This window comes from Phocoena sinus, chromosome 8 (genome assembly GCF_008692025.1).
Source record: "Phocoena sinus isolate mPhoSin1 chromosome 8, mPhoSin1.pri, whole genome shotgun sequence".
Taxonomy (NCBI): domain Eukaryota; kingdom Metazoa; phylum Chordata; class Mammalia; order Artiodactyla; family Phocoenidae; genus Phocoena; species Phocoena sinus.
The window spans coordinates 93,871,075-93,887,873 of NC_045770.1; the positions used below are offsets into that span (position 1 = coordinate 93,871,075).

The following is a 16,799-nucleotide window of genomic DNA, read 5'->3' on the forward strand; positions in this document are numbered from 1 at the left end:
ACATGGGTCTGTTGTAGACAGTGTATATATGGGTCTTGTTTTTGTATCCGTTAAGCGAGCCTGTGTCTTTTGATTGGAGCATTTAATCCATTCACGTTTAAGGTAATTATCAATATGATTGTTCCTGTTACCATTTTCTTAATTGTTATGGGTTTGTTTTTGTATGTCCTTTTCTTCTCTTGTGTTTCCCACTTAGAGAAGTTCCTTTAGCGTTTGTTGTTGAGCTGGTTTGTTGGTGTTGAATTCTCGTAGCTTCTCCTTGTCTGTAGAGCTTTTCATTTCTCCGTTGAATCTGAATGAGATCCTTGCTGGGGAGAGTAACCTTGGTTTTAGGTTCTTCCCTTTCATCACTTTAAATAAATAATGGCACCCCCTTCTGGCTTGTAGAGTTTCTCCTGAGAAATCAGCTGTTAACCTTACAGGAGTTCCTTTGTATGTTATTTGTCATTTTTCCCTTGTGGCTTTCAATAATTTTTCTTTGTCTTTAAATTTTGTTAGTTTGATTACTGTGTGTCCCGGTGTGTTTTTCTTTGGGTTTACCCTGTCTGGGGCTCTCTGTGCTTCCTGGACTTGGGTGTCTATTTCCTTTTCCATGTTAGGGAAGTTTTCAACTATAATCTCTTCAGATATTTTCTCGGTTCTTTCTCTCTTCTCCTTCTGAGACCCCTATAATGCGAGTTGTTGCGTTTAATGTTGTCCCCAAGATCTCTTAGGCTCTCTTCATTTCTTTTCATTCTTTTTTCTTTATTCTGTTCCGCAGCAGTGAATTCCACCATTCTGTCTTCCAGGTCACTCCTCCGTTCTTCTGCCTCAGTTATTCTGCTATTGATATCTTCTAGTGTATTTTTCATTTCAGTTATTGTATTGTTCATTTCTGTTTGTTTGTTCTTTAATTCTTCTAGGTGTTTCTTCTTTAATTCTTGTAGTCTTCATTAAAAATTTCTTGCATCTTCTCGATCTTTGCCTCCATTCTTTTTAGAGATCCTCGATCATTTTCACTATCATTATTCTGAATTCTTTTTCTGGAAGGTTGCCTATCTCCACTTCATTTAGTTTTTTTTCTATGGTTTTATCTTGTTCCTTCATCTGGTACAAAGTCCTCTGTCTTTTCATTCTGTCTATCCTTCTGTGAATGTGGTTTTCCTTCCACAGGCTACAGAATTGTAGTTCTTCTTGCTTCTGCTGTCTGCCCTCTCTTTAAATTAATCTAGGGACTTCCCTGGTGGTGCAGTACTTAAGAATCCACCTTCCAAGGCAGGGGACACAGGTTTGATCCCTTGTCCAGGGGCAAGAAATCTTATAGATTTTTATTTAAAGATTTATTTTTCTCTTTGAATATACTATGATAAGTAGAGTATTCTGCTTATGATGATGCTTTTAGTAGTTCATGTAGAATTTTTAATTTTTATATATGTATTTTTTAAAATAAAATTACTTATTTATTTATTTATTTTGGCTGTGTTGGGTCTTCGTTGCTGCGTGTGCGCTTTCTCTAGTTGCGGCGAGTGGGAGCTACTCTTCAGTGCAGCGCCTGGGCTTCTTATTGCAGTGGCTTCTCTTTGTTGTGGAACACAGGCTCTAGGCACGCAGGCTTCAGTAGTTGTAGCTTGCAGGCTCTAGAGTGCATGCTCAGTTGTTGTGGCACACGGGCTTAGTTGCTCTGAAGCATGTGGGATCTTCCCAGACCACGGGTCGAACCCGTGCCCCCTGCATTGGCAGGTGGATCATGTAGAATTTTTAATTGATCTTTTTGTCCCAATTCACAATATAAGGTTTAAAAATAAGAGATTAAAAATCATTTGTTGATTTAAAGGAAAACTTTCTCAAAAGGCTACTAAAAAGGCGACTGAAGCCTAAATCATAAGTCAAGTGTGAAAGAATACAGTATTCCGTAACCAGCTACACTTAGTGCTAAAATCTTTCTTTGCAGCACTCAAGAATCATATTTTTTCCTTGAAGATAGAATACTTAAGGATGATTAGTAAAGAATTATACTAGTTTTAATCTTTTTTCTTAACATTTATTTATATGGTTGTGCCAGGTCTTAGTTGCAGCAGGTGGGCTCCTTAGTTGCGGCCCCAGGGCTCCTTAGTTGTGGCTCCAGGGCTTCTTAATTGTGGCATACAAAGTCTTAGTTGCGGCATGCATGTGGGATCTAGTTCCCTGACCAGGGATCGAACCCAGACCCCCTGCATTGGGACCTCAGTGTCTTATCCGCTGCACCACCAGGGAATCCCATACTAGTTTTAGTCTTAAAGATAACTTTTTAAAATAAAATAATTGGTCCTTGTAAAAAAAAAAAAAAAGACTATATAAAAATGTAAAAGGAAATTAAAAATTATAATTTAAAAAGTCAGAGATAATTGCTGTTTTATATATTTTTGGAGTTTTATTTTTACATATCTGTATAGTTAAAACTTTATTCTCATAGGATAATTTTTTTTAGTGAAATTTTGGGATGAAAGGATAATCACATTTTTAAGGCTTTTCAAATACATATTGTCAAATTGTCCCCCAGCGATGCTGTACTAACCTAATATTTCTACACTTAATATCGGAAGTTAGTATACACTGTAGCCAGTTGTGAATACTGGCATTCTTTCTAACCTTTGCCAATTTTTAAAAGGAAAACTTGTAGCTCTTTATTTCCTTTGTTGTTGTTGTTAAGTTTTATATCTTTTCGCCTGCTAAGTAGTCATTGTTTCATATTTTTGAATTGTCCATGTTTTTGGCCCTTGTTCTTTTGGTTTCTCTGTTTAGATTTTTTATGAAGTAGCTACACATTAAGTGTTGGCTGTCATATGTTTTTCCCATTTTATCTTAAACTTTATGACTTTTTTTCCATGCTGAATTTGATATTTCTTTCTTGGGTTTAAACTTACATTGAGTTTTTGACATGATTCAGTTTAGTCTTATGACCTCTATGTGGTTGAAATTTAGTATATGTTAGGGGACAAAAAATCCAAGCCACAAAAGAAGAAAACCTATCTGAACTTCTGTTTAATTTGACTAAATAATGCACTTATTACTACATACTAAAGACTTACCTTTTAGCAGTGTAAAGGTCTGAATTAGTTTCTGAACACACACGAGGAAATGACAAAAGTTTACCTTTCACAAAAGCATAAGCCTTTCATTTGTTTACATACATACCTTTATTCAGATGTTAAATAAATAGGAAACTTTGCAATATGTTAATTTCAGGAATTTCATGTTAGAACAACTAGCATTTCTAAGTAGGTTAGATCCTGACTTCTAAAGTCCTGAAACAGGGCCCAAGTTGTGACCACTTGGTGGGATTTTTTGGCTTTACTTCCCCTTTGGAAGATAGCCTGGGGTTGGACAGTCCCTCTGTTTAGATCACACCTTAATACACCTGATCAACTAATGATCAGAATGCTGTCTTGACAGGGATAGTTTATTTGTACTTTGTCCTCTGCTTTGTCGCTACTGTAATAAGTCTTGATTTTCTTCATCAGTTTCAGACCAGACAGAGTGTAAAGGTGCTCATTTTGAACATTCTGAATTGAAGAAACTATCTTGAGTTATATTTGGTTGTCATTTTATTTGTTTAATTTCTAGAACTCTTCCTCGTGGGTACTATATAACATGGCTTCATTTTACTGGAGAATAAAGAATGAGCCGTATCAAGTAGTGGAATGTGCCATGCGAGCCCTTCACTTCTCATCCAGGTAGGATTCCTCCTCTTCTGGACCTCCTGATTTTCCATGTAACTCAGGACTGTTAAAATACATAAAAAACAAGAAGAGGAAGCATTGTGTTGTACTTGCATTCTCCTCCCTCCCTGTTGCAATTAGTCCCATCACAAAAATGTTAGATGTCGAAGAGTTCAAAGTGATGATGGCATAACATACTTCTGATTTCTGTTAAGGAAAAATATATAATGTAGATGCCCTCTGATTCACTTGAGACTTGAAACTAGGGAAATTGGTTGGAGGAACTATCAGAAATTAAATTATTCTTAAAGCAAATATAAGCCCTAAATACATTTTAAAAGCATAAACTCTCTGCCAGACCTTATTTTTGTGGCAAAATTTATAGTTATCAGATTGAGTAAGCACCGTCAATTATGTACAATTAAACATTAGGATTTTCTTAAATTGTTTTCCCCATCTGTAAGTAAACTCAAAGTTATTTTCCTAAGCTCAATAACTTTGAATGTAATTTGCCCTTGTCAGGTAGTTATAGGCAATTGTGGAGCACATGCTTCTTTCCTGACATCTAATTACATCTTCCCTTCTCTTTTAGGCACAATAAAGACATTGCCCTGGTCAACTTGGCGAATGTTCTGCACAGAGCACACTTCTCTGCTGATGCTGCTGTCGTGGTCCACGCAGCTCTGGACGACAGTGACTTCTTCACTAGCTATTACACTTTAGGAAATATATATGCAGTAAATACAACTTTTTTTTACATGAACCAATCCAGTTGCTGTTTTCTTTCTTTCTTTCTTTTCTTCCAATAAAGAATACCCTTTTCCCTTCTTTTGGTCCAAACAAGGGGATAGAAAGGAAGAAATTAAGGGAAAAAAACTTCATAGCAATAATGAATCATAAGTGTTTTAGCCTCTTCACAAAAAAGAAAATAATCAAATTGATACGAATATTATTTTCCTTTAGCATACTCTTCTTAAAATAGCAGTACTTCCAGTTGAACCGTCCTGTATAGCATTGCTTCATGTTATGGAGATTTGACTACTGATCGAAATAATATTCACTGTATGAGATTTAGTGTGATCTCCTAAATCATAAGGGGATTTGGACGGATACAACCAGGCTAACCATTTCCCCCCCTTTGTTTGTGTATGTGTGTGTGTTTGTTTTTGTCTCTTCAGATGCTTGGGGAGTATAACCACTCAGTGCTCTGTTATGACCATGCTTTACAGGCTAAACCTGGGTTTGAGCAAGCTATAAAGAGGAAGCATGCTGTCCTGTGTCAGCAAAAACTCGAGCAGAAACTGGAAGCTCAACATAGGTAACTAGGAGAAAAAATTACTGAAGCACCAACACTGTAGAACCTTAGGTTAGACTTGTGTAGGGTGATATCAGTGTTAATTTGTTCATTAGAATTAAGAAAAACACCTTTTCACTAATGCTAGTCCTGTCCTTTTTCTCCACTCAGGAGGTTTAGCACAAGTCAGTGGTTGTATAAAGGATTCCAGGAACTAGAGAATATTTACAGTAAATGCCGTCATCTAAATCTTAACAATATTGATAATCAGTTACTTGTATGAAGTCAGATGGAGGAGGGGGTGCTGCCAGATGCTCAGTAATTCTGTTGATTACATTTTTATTTCCATAGAATACACTGTCAGTAAAATCACTTGCTCATGCTACATTTGAGCTTTCTCTTCTTTGACTTCTAAGGTTGGGCTATTGTTATGTTGGTTAAGTGATGTTGAGAGAGATTATTTGGCCCACATTTTAATCAGATTTGTGTAAGTTGTACAGTAATGGAATTCTGTTGTACTTGATCCTTGTAGTATACTTAAAAAATAGCCTGTATTTAATTCTGTAAATAATAGGGCCAGTAAAGGAACTTGACATAACTCAGAAGTGAATTGTTCATCTCTTATAGAATTAGCCTTAATGTTTTGAGTGTACTTTGATTATTATAGAATTAAGTGGGGATTTGGATTTCATTAAACTTTTGCCTATTTTCCAATCTGTTTAAAAGCCTAATGTAGTAAAAAGGAAAGAGTGACAGCTTGTTTATGCCTGGCTTTGTTATACCTGATCAGAACTTGCCCTGGCTGAGTTTCTTCCAATATTATGCTCTTCTTATACAATCTATGCAGCTATTAAACCTCCATATGTTAACAGTATAATAGGCAATAAGATTTTTGTGACTAAATATAATCAAGCAGCTGATTTATTGATACCAGGTGGTAGGGAATATTCCTTTATAAGCAGTTTCTGTGGTTTTTTTTCCCAAAATCTGTAAACCAAGAAACTACAGTGCAAGAGCAAGGCATTGTGGCCTCTTCTCTTAACCTTGTCTTTAGGTAGAATCAAAGGAAAAGGTGAAAAGGAAGATTCTAGAAAGGCTTTGAATGTCCATGGAACTGACAAGCTTTGTGGAGGGAAATAGACTTGTTAAATGTATAAAGCTTTATAGTAGTATTTATTGCTATGTATCTTTTCTGGCACCTGAAGAGTCTAATACACTTTTTAATGTCATTAATTGTTGTGTTTATGGGAAGAATTTCACATCCATCTTTTTTCCCCCAAATTTTAATAAAACAATAGTATTTATTTAGCCCCATTGTTCTTGAACTTGTGATACAATGATTGTATGTTAAAAGTCAAAATCTAGCAATTTTTGCTGAGAACCAGAAAATCTATATATTTAAGTGGGTTTAAAAATCCATAATTTTAAAGCTCTGTAACCTTTTCCTGTTATTAAAAAATGTTAAGATCCCTCCAGCGAACACTGAATGAGTTGAAAGAATATCAAAAGCAACATGACCACTACCTGAGACAGCAGGAGATCCTAGAAAAACATAAGCTGATTCAGGAAGAGCAAATCTTAAGAAATATCATCCATGAGACACAGATGGCAAAAGAGGCACAATTAGGTAAGTACTGATTCCAAGTAATTGAAGACAGGTTAGGAAATTCACTTCCAGTGTGCTTTACTTTCATAACTTCCATGTAGCCATAAAGCAGTATAAAATTGTGCTTATGACTTCTCTCAGTCTTAAAATGAAATCATTACTACGGGTATACCAGCAGGCCTGAGGAGCTGGTTTGATCCTTCTAACTTTTTTTTAATAAAAAAAAAACCCAAAATTTTAAACTAAAAACCAAATTTTAAAGTAAAAACCAAATCTTTTGTATCCTAAGAGTCTTAACAGTTTGTCCTCTATGGCCTACATTGATGCTTCTCTAACTTTGGTATGCATATCAATCTCTTGTTAAAATGGAGATTCTGATTCAGTAGGTATGGGTTGGGGCCTGAGATTCTGTTATTCTAACAAGCTCCTATTTGATGCCTGTTGTTGCTAGTCTGAAAACACACTGTAACATGGCCCTACACCAATTTAACGCAAGCTAGACACACCCTAGAATCAAAACATCCACACTTTTCAGCCAACGGTGGCAATAAGGCTAAATGTTCTCCTCTTTTTTTTTGCCCCATTAAAAACAAATGTTTTATTTTAGAAGTAAGATTTTAGACTAGACTTTGTCTCAGATAGGAAAGTAATCAATGGAATACTTTCGGGGGTTCTGAAATCCTCCCCAAAATTATACACAGTATTGTGTATATGCACATTTTTTTCCCCTGGTAAAATGGTATGTAGCTCTTATTAAATCTTTTACAGTCTGTGACCCCAAAGTAGAACCACTGGTCTAAAGGAACTTGGGTTGACAGGATATCAGTGATTTGATTGTATCCAGAATGTTTCATTTCTGATTAAACCCTGTGGGAGCAGATATGACAACTTGACACCAAAGGATAAATGAATAGAATCCCTTATATTACATCCTTCTCCCTTGGTAAATATATTGGTCTGTACAGCCTCTTGATCTTTGACCCTTAGCTGTGAACGTTTACAGTCCATTTTACAATCCACCTGACAAGTTTTCTTTGCTTTTTTTTCTTTTTTTTTTTTTTTGCGGTACGCGGACCTCTCACTCTTGTGGCCTCTCCCGTTGCGGAGCACAGGCTCCAGACGCGCAGGCTCAGTGGCCATGGGTCACGGGCCTAGCCGCTCCGCGGCATGTGGGATCTTCCCGGACTGGGGCACGAACCCATATCCCTTGCATCGGCAGGTGGACTCTCAACCACTGCGCCACCAGGGAAGCCCTTCTTTGCTATTTTGAGTGTAAAGAGTATGTTCAGTCCTTGGGATTATTTGTTGCTCAATCTGTACTGAAGTGCAACCAGAGCGCTTATATATATATATTTATATATTTGAAAAAGAGTCATGAAGTATATAAAGCAAATTCTCTCCAGAGAGATGGGCAAAGTCTTAAAACAATTTAATCAATAGATTTTACAATCATAGAATGCAATTGCCAGCAGGAACCTCAGTGATTATTTAATGGAGCCCATTTGTTTTATAGGTGGAGAAACAGGCTTCTTTAGAATGATTTAATTTAATTAGCCGTTAATGAGATTTCCCCTGGATAAGTATCCCCTCTGTAAGTAGTCTGCCAGGCTCTGAAGAGTACAGGGTTGATAGTACATGACTTACACTAAGAAAATCATGTTGGCATTGCTGATCTTTTTCATCAATTTAAATTTCCTTTCTTACTCCAGGAAATCATCAGATATGCCGTCTGGTCAACCAGCAACATAGTTTACATTGCCAGTGGGACCAACCTGTGCGCTACCATCGTGGTGATATCTTTGAAAATGTGGACTATGTTCAGGTCTTTTTCTTAGTCTCTTCTAGTTCTTATAAACTTGCACATATCTAAGAGTAATATCACTTCCCCCCCCTTAATTCCTTATATAATTGATCTCTAAAATGTGTGACCATCATTTAAGGTGTTGAGTATCTGTTATGTTTATGAAGTCAGATTTTATAGAGAGTACTCAGTTACTCCATGAATGACATTTTTGTTTCCCAAAGTACTGGCTGTATTTTCTTTTCATATGTGTTTAATTCTTTTCTTCTTTACCAAGAGAGCTAGAATTAAAGCCTTTACCTCCCCTTTTAACTTACTTTAGTAAGACCTATAATTTAAAATTTGGGAAAGAGTAGCCATGCTCTTTCCTGAAGTCATCAGTCCAGTTATGTTGCTTCAACCAAAAACGTCATCAAAATGATCATCTACAAAAAAACGTTTATTAACCACATTGCTGTGTGCATGTTTTTTCTTTCTTTCTGTCTCTGTATATGTCCACACAGGTACATACACATATACACACAGTCATACACATACATAAAATCCTAGCCTATCTAGTTGGGAAGAAATAATACATAAATATAATGATACCAGATAGCATGTAACTGATGCTGATACAGACAGTAAACACAATCAGAGTCCAATTTTCATCCAAAAGGATACTGGAAATAAAATAACATTTATCCTGTCCCATAGAAAACCCATCATGTTCCTTAATCATAGATACAGAAATTTCTAGCAATAAGCAGTTAAAATAAGAGATCAGGAAAACTTCTGTAGGAAGACAAACCATGGAAAATTAGAACTGTTTAATTTAGAAAAACCCAGACTACATTGGGAAAGAGTAAGAAATAAAAATTAAGAGGCCATTTAGGAGGAGGAGTAATACTAGAGACCAAAAGCTTCCTATGATTTTTGTGAGCCAGCTCCTAGCAATATCCCATGTTTGGTTTTCAAGAGTAGTAAAGGAAGAACAGACTTACACTCTCTGGGACTCTAGATCCCTGTCTTAAATCCAAGCATTTTAAGGGGAAAAAGGGAATATTTAGAAATGAAATATACCGAAACCCAGTGTAAATTTTAGATATCATAATGGTCTCAAGACAGACCATTTGGAAGACTGCCATGTGCGAGTGTAGCTTCCAACATTATATATCCATAAATTTCATTACCGCTATATAGTGAAAGAATCTGTTCCTGTTATTAAAGGCATAGAGCTACAAATTCATCATATTCATTGCTTTTTCTCATCTCTTTCCTACTCCATCCCATCCTAGTCCCATTCTCTTATCTAACAAGGTTTCAGAAATACACAGGAACTATATGGTATCTTGTGAGAATATCAAATATTGTTGTACCTTGGTTTGGAGGTAGGCTATACATATATTTTTTTTAACATCTTTATTGGAGTATAATTGCTTTACAATGTTGTGTTTCTGCTGTATAACAAAGTGAATCAGCTATATGTATACGTATGTCCCCATATCCCCTCCCTCTTACATCTCCCTCCCACCCTGCCTATCCCCCCCGCAGGTGGTCACAAAGCACTGAGCTGATCTTCCTGTGCAATGCAGCTGCTTCCCACTAGCTATCTATTTTACATTTGGTAGTGTATATATGTCCGTGCCACTCTCTCACTTTGTTCCAGCTTACCCTTCCCCCCACCCTGTGTCCTCAAGTCCATTCTCTTTGTTTACGTCTTTATTCCTGTCCTGCCCCTAGGTTCATGAGAACCTTTTTTTTTTTGATTCCATATATATGTGTTAGCATACAGTATTTGTTTTTATCTTTCTGACTTACTTCACTCTGTATGACAGACTCTAAATCCATTTACCTCACTACAAATAAATCAATTTCATTTCTTTTTATGACTGAGTAATATTCCATTGAATATATGAGCCACATCTTCTTTATCCATTCATCTGTTGATGGACACTTAGGTTGCTTCCATGTCCTGGCTATTATAGATAGTGCTGCAGTGAACATTGTGGTACATGACCCTTTTTGAATTATGGATTTCTCAGGGTATATGCCCAGTAGTGGGATTGCTGGGTCATATGGTAGTTCTATTTGTAGTTTTCTAAGGAACCTCCATACTGTTCTCCATAGTGGCTGTACCAATTTACATTCCCACCAACAGTGCAAGAGGGTTCCCTTTTCTCCATACCCTCTCCAGCATTTTTTTTTTTCTTTGCTCTTTTTTATTCTGTTTTTATTCTTTTTTTTTATTATTCTTTTTTATTTTTTTAAAACATCTTTATTGGGGTATAATTGCTTTACAATGGTGTGTTAGTTTCTGCTTTATAACAAAGTGAATCAGCTATACATATACATATGTTCCCATATGTTTTCCCTCTTGCGACCAGCATTTATTGTTTGTAGATTTTTGATGATGGCCATTCTGACTAGTGTGAAGTGATACCTCATTGTGGTTTTGATTTGCATTGCTGTAATGATTAGTGATGTGGAGCATCCTTTCACGTGTTTGTTGGCAATCTGTATGTCTTCTTTGGAGAAATGTCTATTTAGGTCTTCCACCCATTTTTGGATTGGGCTGTTTGTTTTTTTGATATTGAGCTGCATGTGCTGCTTATATATTTCGGAGATTAATCCTTTGTCATTTGCAAATATTTTCTCCCATTCTGAGGGTTGCCTTTTCATTTTGTTTATGGTTTCCTTTGCTGTGCAAAAACTTTTTAAGTTCCATTAGGTCCCATTTGTTTATTTTCATTTTTATTTCCGTTTCTCTAGGAGGTGGGTCAAAAAGGATCTTGCTGGGATTTATGTCACAGAGTGTTCCGCCTATGTTTTCCTCTAAGAGTTTTATAGTGTCTGGCCTTACATTTAGGTCTTTAATCCATATTGAGTTTATTTTTGTGTATGTGTTAGGAAGTGTTCTAATTTCATTCTTTTACATGTAGCTGTCCAGTTTTTCCAGCACCATTTACTGAAGAGGCTGTCTTTTCTCCATCGTATATTCTTGCCTCCTTTATCAAAGATAAGGTGACGATATGTGTGTGGTTTATCTCTGGGCTTTCTATCCTGTTCCATGACCTATAGTTCTGTTTTGGGGCCAGTACCATACTATCTTGATTACTGTAGCTTTGTATTATAGTCTAGTCAGGGAGCCTGATTCCTCCAGCTCTGTTTTTCTTTCTTAAGATTTCTTTGGCTATTCTGGGTCTTTTGTGTTTCCATACAAATTGTAAAATTTTCTGTTCTAATTCTGTGAAAAGTGCCATTGGTAGTTGGGTAGGTATTGCATTGAATCTGTAGATTGCTTTGGGTAGTATAGTCATTTTCACAGTGTTGATTCTTCCAATCCAAGAACATGGTATACCTCTTCATCTGTTTGTATTGTCTTTAATTTCTTTCATCAGTGTCTTATAGTTTTCTGCATACAGGTCTTTTGTCTCCTTAGGTAGATTTTTTCCTAGGTATTTTATTCTTTTTTGTTGTAATGGTAAATGAGAGTGTCTCCTTAATTTCTCTTTCAGAGAAAGATTTCTGTGAATTAATTTTGTATTCTGCTACTTTACCAAATTCATTGATTAGCTCTAGTAGTTTTCTGGTAGCATCTTTAGGATTCTGTATGTATAGTATCATGTCATCTGCAAACAGTGACAGTTTTACTTCTTTTCCAATTTGTATTCCTTTTATTTCTTTTTCTCCTCTGATTGCTGTGGCTAAAACTTCCAAAACTATGTTGAATAAGAGTGGTGAGAGTGGGCAACCTTGTCTTGTTCCTGATCTTAGAGGAAATTGTTTTAATTTTTCACCATTGAAGGCTATACATATTTGAAATTGACTGTCCAGTGGTTTTTAATGCCTAAATGATAGCTATATTAAACTCTTAAGAACCCTTAAGCACACTAATTTTATAGAATAGTGATCATTTTAGTCTAGGTAAGGGAGAGGAATAATGAATCAAACATCTAAATCAGCTAATCACTAAACCTATAAGAGACTAAATCATAGAAAGGAAGTAGTGGGACAGGAAAACAACCCACACTGGTTTTCTCACACATCAATGGCATAGTTGATTGAAAGTTGCTAGCTATGCATTATCTGTGAGAGAATACTGTTGGGGCATAGTTCTGAAAATTAAAGATCTGATTGCCTTTTAACTGACCTACTTTGTGATTTTCTTCTAATTTTGAGTATTCATTAACATTTTTGGGTTGAGTTAAATCTTATTTACAACTCCTTTTCTGCTTTCAATTTGATTGAACTTTTCTTTTCATTTTCTAGTTTGGTGAGGATTCATCAACCTCCAGTATGATGTCTGTGAACTTCGATGTTCAAGCAAATCAGAGTGATATCAGTGATTTGGTCAAGTCTTCTCCCATAGCCCATTCTGTTCTCTGGATCTGGGGCAGGGACTCTGATGCATATAGGGTAAGTTAGTAGAGGATGATTAAGGAGTTTTCTCTAACAGACAAGATTTCTTAAAGCAGTGGCCCTCAACCCCACTGATTAATATGGCCCCAGTCACTGTTCAGCTTAGTTCAGCAAGCATTTGTTAAGCTTATATTAAATGGAAGGCATTCTGTTAGGTGGTAAGACAGGGTCTGTCTTGAGTTCTTGGCAGTCAGGTGGGGCAGATGGACACCCTGATTTCCGTTCAAAGCTCTGAGTATAATCACTAACCCTCACAAGTTTCTAAACTTGACCTAAGTGTGTGCTTGTATGTACTTCACTTATTTAATCAGCATTCTTTTATTGAGCTTCCAACTGTATACCAGGCTGATACTATGAATATAGTACACAAGTTCCTTGCTCTGCTGGAGCTCACATTCTAGCAGAAGATACAGATAATAAACAAGTAAATAAATATGTATTTCTAACCTACCTAAGAAATAATTGTGTGTTAGCCAATGGGGATACCAACATATGAAGACAGAAACCATGTATTTTTTATTCAACATTAAATTTTCAGAATTTAATTGTGTTTTTATTCTAACAAAATTAATACGGCGACTTATTATTTAATTATGTCTAATATAAATTCCCAAGTTTGAAAGCTTCAGGCTATAAGTTTAGTAAACCTCTGGTACGTGTTATTTATATTTAGAAAGATGAAATTTTACAAATAAAATAATAATTGTTAAACTTCAGCATTGGCAAAGAAAAGTCTTAGTTAAGGGAAAAATAGTTTTCTGTGCCAGTTTTTTAAGTGCATGTATGCTTCCAGGTAAAAGTCACAAACTCCACCTCAAATTGACTTAAACGAAAGAAAATTCACCTCATATTATGGGAAATCCAAAGATAGAGCAAACTTTGGCTTTGGTTGATTCAGTGGCCCAGTGACCCATTTCTTTCCTTTTCTTTAATTTGCCATCCACTGTATTGGTTCCATCCTAAAGCCTGTCTTCCTCGTGGTACTGAGACGACAGCCAGCAGTAGCTGGAGCAACATGGTTTTTGCTCCTATGGGGCATAAGAGACTAAGACTGGCTTTTCTTTCTTGGAAGCCCCAGGCAGACCTCTCCTTGTGTCTTAGTGGCTCGGCTGAGTTAGGCCGGCCCAACCCTGAATGAGCCTGTGGTAAAGCAGGTAGAAATACTGACTTAGACTAATAATCTGCAGTAGAAGGAACATTATAGAGTCTATCACAAGATCTATATCTTATAATACTAAACTGTTTTTCGGTTATCCTAGTATATTTATGTTCTTTTAAAAGTTCATTTAGCATATTGAAGCATTGAATCTGAAGAAATTTATGAGAAACTTTCTTTTTTATTAGGACAAACAGCATATTCTGTGGCCTAAAAGAGCAGATTGTGCAGAAAGCTATCCTAGAGTCCCTGTTGGCGGGGAATTGCCAACGTATTTTCTGCCTCCGGAAAACAAAGGACTCAGGCAAGTGCTGATGGATTTGGCAAAGCGCTTGATTCTGCATGATTATCATCTGGCGGTTCTTTGAGAGCACCAGCCTTGGACTTGAAAGGTTAAGTCTTTATTTTGAAGTCACCCAAACTTTGAAAATATGAATTTTGTTCCTTTTTCTTGTGCCAGGATCCACGAACTCAACAGTGATGATTATGCTTCAGAAGAAGAGGCCCAAACCCCTGACTGTTCCATAACTGACATCAGAAAAAGCCAGACTCTGTCCTACTTAGTCAAAGAATTAGAGGTCCGCATGGATCTGAAAGCCAAAATGCCAGATGACCATGCACGAAAAGTAAGGCTCACTTAGGCTGGTGTTTATTGCCGTCCATTCTGGTTGACTTCACAAGCCTCATAGGTGGAGCAAAAATTTGATAGAAGGCAGTTGTTGAGCTTTAAGTTTATAAAACTGAAAGATGGAGTTAAAGATTTGGTGAAATAATTAAGAAGTCAGTCATGCTATTGAAGGAATGCCAGTAAAGTGTTCCCCTGGGTTGCTGTATACATAGACCACCCAAGCAGTGTTCCTCTAAGAGGGCTGCAAAGATGAGTAACACAGAACTCTGTTTACCTAGGGGAGGCCATTCTGACCACTGCAGTTTAGCTTTACATTCTCCAAGCTTCCAGAAATTTGTATAAATTGAAAGCTTGAAGATTCTCTTTCCTTGGCCTTATCAACCCTGCTTTGTGCTCATATGAGGTCCTTAGGAATTTGTATGAATTTGATAACTACTTTGCAAACATTATAAATATGTTTTGTTACGCTGTTTTCTTTAGTTCCTATTAGCTATGTATAACTAGGAATGTTTTATTACTGAATATAAATCCTATATTAGTTACCATTCCATAGGTACAAATGAAAAAATTTACTTTTTACAGAGAAAACAGACCATCACCATGACCTTTTTTTTTTTTTTTTTTTTTTTTTAAACATCTTTATTGGGGTATAATTGCTTTACAATGGTGTGTTAGTTTCTGCTTTACAACAAAGTGAATCAGCTATACATATACATATGTTCCCATATGTCTTCCCTCTTGCGTCTCCCTCCCTCCCACTCTCCCCATCCCACCCTTCCAGGCTGTCACAAAGCACCGAGCTAATATCCCTGTGCCTTGCGGCTGCTTCCCCCCAGCTATCTACCTTACTACGTTTGTTAGTGTGTATATGTCCATGACTCTCTCTCGCCCTGTCAAAACTCACCCTTCCCCCTCCCCATATCCTTAAGTCCGTTCTCCAGTAGGTCTGCGTCTTTATTCCTATCTTACCCCTAGGTTCTTCATGACATTTTTTTCCCTTAAATTCCATATATATGTGTTAGCATACGGTATTTGTCTTTTTCTTTCTGACTTACTTCACTCTGTATGACAGATTCTAGGTCTATCCATCTCATTACAAATAGCTCAATTTCATTTCTTTTTAAGGCTGAGTAATATTCCATTGTGTATATGTGCCACATCTTCTTTATCCATTCATCCGATGATGGGCGCTTAGGTTGTTTCCATGTCCTGGCTATTGTAAATAGAGCTGCAATGAACATTTTGGTACATGACTCTCTTTGAATTTTGGTTTTCTCAGGGTATATGCCAAGTAGTGGGATTGCTGGGTCATATGGTAATTCTATTTGTAGTTTTTTAAGGAACCTCCATACTGTTCTCCACAGTGGCTGAACCAATTCACATTCCCACCAGCAGTGCAAGAGTGTCCCCTTTTCTCCACACCCTCTCCAGCATTTATTGTTTCTTGATTTTTTGATGATGGCCATTCTGACTGGTGTGAGATGATATCTCATTGTAGTTTTGATTTGCATTTCTCTAATGATTAATGATGTTGAGCATTCTTTCATGTGTTTGTTGGCATTCTGTATATCTTCTTTGGAGAAATGTCTATTTAGGTCTTCTGCCCATTTTTGGATGGGGTTGTTTGTTTTTTTGTTATTGAGCTGCATGAGCTGCTTGTAAATTTTGGAGATTAATCCTTTGTCAGTTGCTTCATTTGCAAATGTTTTCTCCCATTCTGAGGGTTGTCTTTTGGTCTTGGTTATGGTTTCCTTTGCTGTGCAAAAGCTTTGAAGTTTCATTAGGTCCCATTTGTTTATTTTTGTTTTTATTTCCATTACTCTAGGAGGTGGGTCAGAAAGGATCTTGCTGTGATTTATGTCATAGAGTGTTCTTCCTATGTTTTCTTCTAAGAGTTTGATAGTTTCTGGCCTTACATTTAGGTCTTTAATCCATTTTGAGCTTATTTTTGTGTATGGTGTTAGGGAGTGATCTAATCTCATACTTTTACATGTACCTGTCCAGTTTTCCCAGCACCATTTATTGAAGAGGCTGTCCTTTCTCCACTGTACATTCCTGCCTCCTTTATCAAAGATAAGGTGTCCATATGTGCGTGGGTTTATCTCTGGGCTTTCTATCCTGTTCCACTGATCTGTCTTTCTGTTTTTGTGCCAGTACCATACTGTCTTGATTACTGTTGCTTTGTAATATAGTCTGAAACCATGACCTTTTTTTAACTTAATTTTAAAACTATGAG

General features: G+C 36.6%; 1 protein-coding gene across 6 annotated transcripts in view; it reads left to right on the forward strand.

The window, feature by feature from the left end:
- TTC17 (tetratricopeptide repeat domain 17) overlaps window positions 1–16,799 on the forward strand; it is a 167,884-nt gene that overhangs the window by 57,135 nt on the left and 93,950 nt on the right. For 4 of the 6 annotated variants that reach the window (XM_032640185.1, XM_032640183.1, XM_032640186.1 and 1 more), the window contains 8 exons: window positions 3,583–3,692; window positions 4,270–4,414; window positions 4,856–4,995; window positions 6,438–6,598; window positions 8,287–8,399; window positions 12,630–12,776; window positions 14,124–14,239; window positions 14,396–14,561. In XM_032640185.1, coding sequence (XP_032496076.1) covers window positions 3,583–3,692; window positions 4,270–4,414; window positions 4,856–4,995; window positions 6,438–6,598; window positions 8,287–8,399; window positions 12,630–12,776; window positions 14,124–14,239; window positions 14,396–14,561 — 1,098 coding nt within the window. The remainder of the gene's footprint in view (window positions 1–3,582; window positions 3,693–4,269; window positions 4,415–4,855; window positions 4,996–6,437; window positions 6,599–8,286; window positions 8,400–12,629; window positions 12,777–14,123; window positions 14,240–14,395; window positions 14,562–16,799) is intronic. The other 2 variants (XM_032640184.1, XM_032640188.1) reach the window with 2 other exon arrangements.